General features: G+C 35.7%; 1 protein-coding gene and 2 pseudogenes across 2 annotated transcripts; all 3 read right to left on the bottom strand.

Annotated features, from left to right (window-relative positions):
- Positions 1–2,506: 2,506 nt before the first annotated feature.
- LOC104703875 (cytosolic sulfotransferase 5 pseudogene) lies at positions 2,507–3,661 on the bottom strand (annotated as a pseudogene).
- Positions 3,662–3,985: 324 nt separating this feature from the next.
- Positions 3,986–6,740, bottom strand: LOC147942038 (beta-ketoacyl-[acyl-carrier-protein] synthase III, chloroplastic-like; annotated as a pseudogene). The gene is made up of 8 exons (XR_015562861.1): positions 6,235–6,740; positions 5,851–6,002; positions 5,617–5,753; positions 5,420–5,525; positions 5,215–5,337; positions 4,945–5,009; positions 4,615–4,848; positions 3,986–4,458 (listed from the first exon to the last, which is right to left on the bottom strand). The product of XR_015562861.1 is annotated as a beta-ketoacyl-[acyl-carrier-protein] synthase III, chloroplastic-like (transcript).
- Positions 6,741–8,599: 1,859 nt separating this feature from the next.
- On the bottom strand, positions 8,600–11,146 carry LOC104752918 (putative disease resistance protein At1g62630). The gene is given in 14 exon segments (XM_010475184.3): positions 8,600–8,651; positions 8,755–8,898; positions 8,900–8,950; positions 8,953–9,167; positions 9,170–9,308; positions 9,311–9,718; positions 9,720–9,850; positions 9,853–9,909; positions 9,912–10,427; positions 10,430–10,561; positions 10,564–10,645; positions 10,647–10,973; positions 10,975–11,016; positions 11,018–11,146. Coding segments are annotated over 13 exon segments (2,361 nt in total). The 3' UTR covers positions 8,600–8,651; positions 8,755–8,766.

The raw sequence follows: 11,146 nt of genomic DNA, 5'->3' as shown, positions 1-11,146 counted from the left end.
AAATTAAAATTCTTGTTGAACTGTTTTTGTTCATACCAAGCCCTCAAAAGACACGTTGTACCTCCAACTTTTAAGGATGGGTAAACTTTTCAAGAGGTTTTTCAATTCGATTGATATAGTTAGTGCTTATTGATATGCGGATAACGTACGGTTGAATGGTTGCTGTTGACTAATAATGAAGATGCAAAACTGAAGCAATCTGGTAATTTTTTTTTTTTTTTTTTTTTTTTTTGACAAACAAAATGAAACAGCAATCTGGTAAACTAGTCTAGAAAAATACTTTGATATTAATAATAAAGAAATCAAGCTAAATTTTTCTTAGTGGTGCAATTATAATTTTTTCTTTTTACATCAATACAATTAGATATAATTAAGTTACCCACTTGAAATAAGGTGTATAACCCAATGGCGACAAAAAATAAAAAACTTTCAATAATTGTAACTTTAAAATTTCAACGATGATAAGTGATGCAAATAAATCTATATATATGAAACACGTCTGAAAATATATTACTAACACTTGTGTCTTAGGCCAGACCACATGATTTTTATATAATATAAATAGCATATAATATCTTTTCACGATCATGTCAGACCTGTATCATCTAACAATGGTGATTCGTGAAGATAGATGAACTTCAATTACGACAAAAAAAAAAAACAAAAAAAAACAAATGAAACTTCGATTTGTATTTCCTTTTAATATTGAATTGATCCACCACGTGAAAAGATCTTCAAAATGCACTTTGTTTAAGTAAACGAAATTAGAAACTTCTTCAGCTTAGCAGGAAACTAAATCAAACCTACGTTTGGTTTTTCCTATTTGGAATTCGAATTCAAGGTACTGTAAGTAAGTTTCACTTTTCGGTTATCTGAGTTTAATTTTGACCTACAATTTTTAATTTTATGACTCAAATTAAATAATTAGTTTGTCCTAATTATACTTATTGAATGAGTTTAATATGTCATTTTTGTGATGCGTGTACCTAAATTATCAAATGGAGGTTTTAGACGACTCGTCATGCTATTTAAGAGTGGCATAACAATTTTTTGTCCATAATCAAATTATTTTTTTTAGAAGAGCATCTAAACCAAATTATCAAATGAAGTTGTATTTATATCATATCATGAATAATTTTCTTTAAGAAAAAAATTACGAATAACGTATTTTGAATTTCATATACTTTTTTTTATTGAAATCTTTGTAGGTTTTTAAGAACTTTTGTAAAAAGCAATGGCTTGTTTTCAGCCAATTCACCCTTAAATAGATATACACTAGCTGATCTCTTTCACTTGGTAACTTTTGTTACGTACTTACGTTATATGTCTTCCATTATATTTTTTTGTTAGCTATTTTAGTTTTCTTTAGTTTTTGTTTGCCTGATTTTTTCTGTACTATTTAATTGAATTAAAATAAGAAGACAAGATCTCATAAACTTTCGCAAAAAAAAAAAAAAAAAAAGACAACATCTCAAATAATTAAGATCGACAAAATCTATAATCTGTTGGACGTGGGACAACTCGATCCACATTTTAAAAGACCCATTCGGTCTCATGCAAAGAGTGTCAAAGAGACGTGCTCTTCATAAAATTATCCAACAAATTTTAACACACCTTTCCTACCGATTTTTTTTTTTCTTTTAACACATATCGGAAATGATTCAATAAAGATGGGTATTATGTGTAAGTTTTTCTCATCCAATATTTTTTAAAATAAATGTATACATGATCTGATTTTTTGGATGACTTGAATATTTGTATCAGATTGACGGACGACACTGCAAGAAAATAAATTTAGTCAACTAAACCCAATATCTGTTTTAAAATCTACGAATATCGTCTTAATTAACTTCATACGTGGCCCGTATAAAATTATTTTAAGCTAAATGCCAATGAATCTTGGTAGAATAGTAATAGAGGATTAGACATGGATCTGACTTGGATGTGACTCAGACGAACACGTTTTATATCTATCCTTTTTGTCCTCAAAGACTCAAAAGTTATCTGTCATTTGGTTCACCCCGAAGAACAATTTCCATTTTTTTTCTTTACAATATTGTTTTATTAATCTTAAGGTTTTTAAAAACTAAAAGTACTGAAAAACTAATACAGTTGTAGACGGTTGTGAATTGGGTCTTGAAAGAATCTCAAGAAAACATAATACAGATATATTTTGAGGTAAACATATCCATTAGTCTATATATATAGGGTTATTGTATTAAACATGAATAAACACTTCGACCAAAAAAGAAAAGAAAACTCAATTCCAAACCCTAAGATACTTTTTTATATAGTTGCAATTTTGCAAACGAAAGCGATTTTTTTTATAATAAAAAACTATGAAAAATAAAGATGTTTTTAATATTTATCTAGTTCCCCTTTTGCAAATTAGAGACAAGCGGTTTAAAAGCTTTGGTTCATGTTTTAAAGATCTGTCAAGAAGTTTTTATGTCCCAATTTCTTTGCTTTTCACTCTGTTTGAAGAGTTGTTCCAGGGTCTTACACCTTTCTTTCAATTGGCTATTATTTTGACAATTTTAAATTAAAACACATTAAAGTACAAATCAAATACATTACTACGGAACATAAACAAGGGAAGGTACTCTTATTATGTTGCATCAAAGATAACTTAAACCCATATCTAGAGTTTCAAACCAGAACCTTGGAGTTTCTCTTGGATGATCATGTCTATCTTGTTCTCCATTTCAGGAGTAAGATAATTCTTCCAATCACCGACTTCCCCTTTTCGGAAATAATCCTTGTGATCCACGTTATTTATTCTTCGGGTTTTGTTGACCTCCAAACAGCTCAGATTACGCAAAGAGCAAAGATCCAAGATCTCCTCCACAGATCCATTCTTTTCTTCTTCCTTCGTAAAAAGAACACCCCCAAGAAGTCCGCAAGTCTCTTGATCTGATCACGAGGCTCTGCTTTCATTTCCTCGTACCTCATAAAAAGAACATGGTTGGGGTCTTCTAAGCTTCCTCTCCAATAGCTCAGGACATGTTCCCAAAAAGGTCCATAATAGATAGCTCCACTACAAAACGATTTGTGTACAGACTCGAGAATGCTTTTGTCTAGTTCTATTTTATGCATAGCACACACGAAAAAACCACCACGAGATCAACGTGTCCTTCGCGTTCCTACACATGTACACAATCTTGCAAGGAGACGAGTCCTTGAGTGTCTCTTGCATAGTGTGGAAGTGGCATGTGAGTCGAGAACAGCCTCGGAAATGATGAGAACTTGGACAAGTCAGGACTTGAGCTTTCGATATATACATCAATCTCTAAGAATGGTACAATTCCATGAGGATTATCAGAGAGCAGAGGATGATCATCAGACGAACGGTGCTTCGATCTCTCAAGGAGGGCGACAGTGAGGGCCTTGAGCCATGTAAGTGCCTGATTTGGGGAAGAGAAGCGAGGATTATATCGGTGTCTTGCGGTTGAAAACCTCTGTGGAAATTAAGAACGCCTTGGAGAGGGTTGTAGTAATACCAGCATCCTTGATACTTACAAAGCTTCTTCCCTTGGCCATCTGCGTCCGAAGGAAGTGAAGAGATCAAACTCGTGGTTTCTTCGCTTATCTTGTCGCCTCTTACGTTCAAAGGACGCTCCTTCAGATCCATTCTTTCTTAACAAAAGATGTGTTTTAAGGTTTAAATGAAACATATAATAGAGATACAAGTGAATACGGCCAATTATACATATACTTTTACTTGGTGCATTGGATTCTCTAAAGTGTTTTTTTAGCTGAGGAAAATCTTGATTTTACACATGAGAAACGAGTTTTATATTATCTTTGATTGTAAAATCTCAATAATTTTTGCTTTTTTAGGTAATGCAATTGAATAAGAAAAAAATTTGGTTGGTCACATGTCAACTACAAATATTTGGTTGAAATAGTTCTCAAAGACAGAAGAAGAAAAGATTAAGCAATGGAGAAATGTTGTTGTCTTAACATTACAAACTAGGAAGAAGAATGATGAAAGAATGCTAATTTTTTACTTCTTTTTCATTATTAGCATTCGAAATAACTAACAAGTTAAACAAAAGTAAACAACAAATGAAACCTTCAACAAAAAGAGAGACCGAATTCAAAACAAAATGCGCTTTACCTCTAGGTTTAATCGGACTAAAGAAGAACCTATTAAACCAAGTTTCCAGTGTTCCTCGAGGGAGAAAAAAAACTTTGGCTCTGAAGGTAAACTTACATGTTGGACTTAAAAGTCATTCATCTCCATCGGACAATTGCTGATCCCCACGTTAAACCGGCTCCAAAACCGGATGTGGCTATGGTATGCCCTGGTTTAACTTTTCCGCTTCTAACCGCCTCATCAAGAGCTAGAGGATCGAAGCAGCGCTCGTGATTACCGTAATAGCCAAATTCGATATGACTCGCTCTGGTGGAAATTTTAAGCCTTGTAGCCACAGAGTCTATTATTCTCTGGTTCGCCTGCAAATATATTTCGAAAACATTCCGTCGATTTATTACTTCTTTTACCAGGTTTCAGATACGAAAGCTCTAACTTTTCCTACAATTTAAGCTTGAATTCATAACTACTACCAATGAAACTTGAATAAGTGACAAGATTTTGATAAGAAGAGTAACCTGATGGAGGAGGAGGCCAGGTCGATGGCAGAAGCAGGAAGACCAGCTTTTAGCAGAGCACACTCAATAGATTGAGGAACACATTTGACAGCAAAGCGAAACACCTCTTTTCCATTCATCTGAATACAAGAAATATGAAGATTGTTTTGGTGGAAGAAAAGTCTCCAAACACCGAGCCATTGGAGCTTGATTCACCATCAGTTTGGGAATTCTTTAACAGAAGCATTCAAATGTCTGCAAAAAACAGAGAATCTTACTGTGGGTTCTTAAGGGAAAAAAAAATAAGAAGATGGATCTTAGGCCAAGAAAATGGAATGTGAATCTAAATACCTTCGACCGTCCCCATCGCTGTGCACATCAAAACTAAACAAACCATCATCTTCAATATCACAGGCCTGCGTGAAATGAAAAGAACACTTCTTTAAAAACAAAGGTTAATCTTCTAAGCCACGGTATGATATGCAATGTGGCAAGCACTGTCTAATGATTATGTTACTTACTAAAGGTTATACTCTGTTTCATTAATTCAGTGAACATTATATACGAACTTTGAATATAATGAACTCTCGAGACTGTTCAAAGCTTCAAAAAGCATAGTACCTGAACAACCACAGCACCAGCAGCGTCCCCAAAGAGGAATGCAGGTCCCTCTATCCGTCCAATCAACAAAGCCGAGATAAAGAATCAGCTCCAATCACTAAAACATTCTTAAAACCTCCCCCCTGAATTTAAGAAAGGGGCAACAGTTATACTCTTATCTTACTAAAGTACTCATCAAGTTTTCATCTTATTTGACTTTTACCCCCTTATATGACAAGCAGCTGAAACTAGACCCAAAACAAATCCACTACATGCAGCTGTGTGATATCATAGGCCAATGGGTTCTTTGTGCAACCAAGTGCCTTTTGAATCTGCCATCAATAGAGAATTATCGCGAATCAAACAACGGGAACTCTTACTCCATCGAAGATAAGTTATTTAGAATAAAGGGTCAATAAATACCTGTGGAGCAGCACCGAAAAGATCATCAGGAGTGGAAGTGCACATCAAGACTAAGTCAATATCTTCAGGAACAACCTCAGCCATTTCAAGGGCTTTGGTAGCTGCTTCTACTGCTAAGCCAACCAAGCTATCTTTGCCTACAAATAGTAGTTACACAAATCAACGTCTCTCCACATATCACTGAATGGTACCCTCAACTTAACATAGCGGAACAAACCAATGTTATAAATTTACCTGATACAACTCGACGGTTGCGTATACCAGTACGAGTAGCTATCCATTCATCATTAGTATCGACTATTTCGCAAGATCATCATTAGAAATCAAAAGACTTGGAACAGCTGATCCACATCCAATCAATTTGCAGCCACTCGGCACTAACCTTTAAGTTAAAAAAGAACCACAATGAATCAGAGACCATTTAAATGCATTACTCAAAGCCAAACTTGTAATAAATTTGGTTTTAAAGATCATCTTAAAGCTAAAAAGCTAAGACTCTACAATAAAGATGTGATTTTTTTTATCCTAATAGCAAAAAGAACGATCTTTGAATCAATCGAATATTAAAGAATCTGAGAAGAAGAGGACATAAAGATGTGAATTTTTATGTCACCTGGGTTCGTTGATATTGAGAAGGAGACGACGAAGCATCCTTATCGACAGAGCTGAGGGTAGAGCACAAAACCCTTTTAGAGAATCGAGTCGAAACGCAAAACCCAGATCGAGAAACTCCAATCGGAACATTGATTCTGCTTCGTAGGTTAGGAATCGAAGGAGAAGTGAAGAACCCAGATGCATTCGCCATTCTGATTGAATTGAATCGAAGAACAACGAAACAAGATTGGTTCAATGCAAAATCAAGGATCTTTCTTTCTTTCTATCTCTTGCAGCTTGAATTTAGCGTAATGCTAGAGATTGCATCACCGGAAATGAATGAGAGAAATTGCGAAAGACAAAGATTCGAATTTTAGCTTTTTCTTGTATTGCGATTTTGTGTGTATGTGTGTGTGTGTGTGTGAGAGAGAGAGAGAGAGAGAGAGAGAGAGAGAGAGGAGAGAGAGAGAGGAGAGAGAGAGAGAGAGAGAGGAGAGTGTGTAAAGAAAAAAAAAATCAAATCTTTCGGAAGTACCGAAGAGAAGAGAGGAGGAGACAGGGGAGGTGAGTGTGACAGCTCAGTTTTGAGGAGATTCCAATGCCATTCAAAACTTACTCCTCCCTTTGTTTAGTTTATTTTGTATTTGTTTTTTTTTTTTTTCAATCAAAAACAAATTTATTCACAAATTGACATGTAACCACCCCCAACCTCCATGTGGTAAATGAAAACATCAAAACATATCAGTATATAATTTTTTTTGTAACTTGGAAAACGTATTATGAAAGTATTGATTTCATTGACTATCAAAACAAGTACTGCATGATAAGTCGAGATAGTGATGATGATTCATACGTAGAGTTTTGAGAGGAACTCATGTCACATTTCATTGAGCATTGGCTCCTCCTCGCTGAGTGGTGTGTTAGTTAATTTTTGTGTATGTTGTTGTTGTTGTTTGGCTCGAAAAAGGTTGGTCACTGTAAAATTTCCTATGATACCAAAATTAATGCATCACGATATGATGATAAACATAATTTAACTCCATAATATAATATACTATGTATATACCCTTACTAGGATGTGTTAAATACTTTTTTAAAAGTTTGGAAACGCGATGTTATCAAGTAATTTGGATGTTTCTTGAATTACATGTGTTACTATGAATATATGGGACATAAACAAAAAAAAGGTGGTTGAGTACCGGTCATGTATTAGTAGGTGTTGGGTGTGAACAACTTGAAGAAGAATAGGAGATTAACCAAATCCACTTTTAATTTAGTTGATGTGATTATAATTAAATTAAGGTGTGGCATAGAAGAAGAGTAAGATTAAAACCAAATCCACTTTCAAAAATATAATTGACGGAATAAGATTTATTGCCAAAAGAAAATGTAAATGTGAAAAAGAGCAAATGTTGTCATATGTAGTTGGTTTGTGTGGACCGTTTTAATAAACAGAAGCTTCATAGTTTGGTGGCTGAGACCTTTTACGGATAGAGAAATCTGTAATCAGACCAAATTAAAGACAGAAAATATGAGTAATGAAAAAGAAAACACTTCATAACCTGAGACGCATTAGAGAACATGACAAACTATAAACCTATACACATGAACGTAAGAACCGGGTGGTTGGTAGCTTCAACGTCCCATTCAAGACCTTCAGTCCATTCTTTATCTCGGTGTTTGAGCGAAAGGCTTTTCAGCTTTGGTCATCCTATTGCAACGACTGTCTTTAGACAGGGAAAAGGTCGATGAGAGTTAAATGTTCAGCTCCGGTACACTAGACAAGCGTAAAAATTTCTGCTATTGAAAAGGAACAATCTCTGATTCTTCACACCTACAGTAGCCTTCTCTTTTCTTATTAGATCTTCTAGTTGGTCTGAACACAACATCAATATATGTAAGAGTTGAAGCAAACATCAGCCACGTCAACTCCCATAGGCATTTATTTAGCCTTCGACACAACAACGTCTAAGTTGTCCACCACAGACGTCACTGCCACCACAGTTTCTGATACGTTCTTCGATTCATCTTTCTCACCTGATAATCCAACAACTTGATTTTCTTCAACAACTTGATTTTCTTCGACTGAAACGATTGCTCTAAACACCCATAGTGATCACGCAGGATACTCTCACAATGATCCACAACACTTCTATTTAGTCAATAACACTGACTGGGCTAGATTCTTCACTTAACTCTATCAACTTCCATTATCTTATCATCATTACAAGAAATTCACATCTCAATAAAGTTGCAGCCATTTTCAATATTTGAAGTATGTTTCATGTGAAAAGGCATAAAAAAGAAGAATTACAAAAAGAACTCATAGGAAAGCAATAGAGAGTTTGAAAGATGAGAGAGATAAATAGATATGGAAAGCAGAGAGAAATTAAACCCAAATGACGACTTTATCAACTTTGAACTTGCCTCTGTCATTACCACTATTATCAAAATTAACACACACAAAAAGAGACAAGAGGCATTAAAGATGGAAGCAGTTAGAATCCTTGAAAATCAAATAAGAGAAGAGGAGAAATGTTAGACCTTTTCTATGCATTAAGATAAGAAGCGGATTTTTGTAGCTTCGTCTTCCCATTCCACACCTTCAATCCATCCTGGAGATTTGTAACGTATGATGCATCCATTTTCACCCTGCTTGCCACTTTTGGAATCGAGTGGAAGCTTTTTTCAGATTTGGACATGTCTCTACATGGATTTTCTTTAGACATGGAAATGGGTAGAGGGACTCCAATATATATTCGTCAGCTTTGGTAGATCTTCTAAATGAAGAACATTCAGCTTTTGGAAAGGAACATTCCCTGATTCTTCAACTTCACAAGCTTTCTCTTTGTTTATTATATCTTCAATGTCTTTTGAATCATAAATTCTAAGACTTCTAAGATTTGGAGCCAACATTAGAAACGTCAATTCCCTCAGGCTTTCACAACCTACTATAAAACATCGACGATGCTCAAAAAGCTACATATCCTTCCTATCTTTATCTCAGGGATACGACATCTCACAATTCTGAATTCCTGAAGCTTTTCCATAGATCCAGAAAAGTGATATTCCAGTTGATTCAAGATGTGATGATACCTAAGTCGTCATAGATCTGTAGAAGTCGTGTACGACTCACCAGCCTAAGAGAGCTAAAAAATTGCTCCAGACTTGGAGAAACATTGAAACTTGTAGTTAAAATTTCTAAATGTTTCAAAGTTTCCAACTCCTTCACTGTGTCGAGATCCCATAGAAAACCAGATTCACATAATTTCAAAACTTTCAGATTATACAGCGTTGATATCCCAGCAATACTTTCAAGGTTCTCTATATACTCCAAATCCAAGTGAATTAGTTTTTTCAACTCTTGTAGTACCTTCTTTGGCAAACAGCGTACACCAGTTTCTCTCAAGTTGAGATATTGCAAGGGAACTAGATTTGATATTCCTTCGGGCAATTCATAGAGACGGCTATTACTCGATAAATCCAAAACAACTAACTTTGGCATGGTAATTGAAGAATTCACTCGAGATATCTTTCAATTGATTCGAGTAACTTCCATATTCTCCCATTCCCATGAGCAAAGTTGTGAGTTCCATACATTCAGGACTCCCAACGAGATGAACAATCTTATTCTCCATAACGACATCCTTCTCACAATGTTCCAATTCTTCACCTTTGGAATTTCACGTAACCCAACAGTGCACGCACAATAAAGGCCTCTTTTTGTGTTCCCAATTCAGAAGCGATCCATAGGGCCATTTCACGAACAACGTCATGCATACGCACAACACCTCGTCCAAGGATATCCTCCCACTCCATCAACAATGATGCGCGGGAAAGACTACCAATAATATCATAACCCTTGTACTCAGCCTTTTCTATACCTTCACTTACATCTATGATATTCTCACATATCAAGTGCTCTATCAATTCATCTTTCAGAATTACAGCATCTTCTGGATATAACGCGCAATATAGCAAACACGATTTTACCTGTTCCTCCTTAAGACTATCGTAGCTATACTTCAAAAGCGGAAGGATCTTATCGTCCATGCCAGAAAAGTCTGCAGCGTATGAGTTCAAAACATGAATAGCGTTACGCCATTCTTGTACCGTCTTCTTGGATGACATGGTCTCGCCTAAGATGTTGAGAGCCAATGGTAGGCCGCAACATTTTTTAGCAACTATTCTTGCAAGTTCGGGGGATTTCCGGATCGCTTCCCAAGTGTTGTTTGCCCAACCTTCTTCTCGAACAAATCAAATGCGTCATTGTCTGCCAAGCATTGGACTTCCATTGGTTTTTCAACCCCCATTCGCGCACATACATCCATAGAACGAGTGGTAAATGCCATTTACATCCTTTCTGTGTTCTTGGATCCGGAACTCCGATTTCAGCTAAATCCACCTTCTCCCATATGTCATCTAAAAACAACACCGAAACTCTTTTTCTTTAAGAAATTGAATAAACATCTAGTCTTTTGACTTTTATCCATTTTGTTTCCATTCTCTCCATTAAGACCAACTTTCTGAGTGATATCATCTTGAATCTTCTCTATTTGTGCCTCTTTAGACACCACAACCCAAATAACGTAGTCAAATCCCCGTCTATTCTTACTAAACTTATTGTTGATTTGTGTGAGAAGAGTTGTCTTCCCTACACCACCCATACCGTACATACCCATAATACCAACTCCATCTTCCATGAGATGTTCCCATGCCGTCTCGAGCATTGTTTCTTGACCAACAATTATCGGTTCAAGAGGTTTGTTCCTCCACCCCAGGCGTTTGAGCTTGCTCAGCGATCACGGTTAAACTCTTTATTTTTCAGTTCCTCAACTTTTCCCAACGTTAAGAAAACACTTTTCCCGTAACGGTAGCTTGACAGTAAACCCATAGAGCAAAACCCCAAAAAGACACATCCTTTGAAGTTGAACAT

The sequence above is a fragment of the Camelina sativa genome, chromosome 7 (assembly GCF_030686135.1).
Source record: "Camelina sativa cultivar CO46 ecotype springtype chromosome 7, ASM3068613v1".
Lineage (NCBI taxonomy): Eukaryota > Viridiplantae > Streptophyta > Magnoliopsida > Brassicales > Brassicaceae > Camelina > Camelina sativa.
Note: the sequence above shows the minus strand (reverse complement) of the source record. Positions and strands in the feature narration are given on the sequence as shown.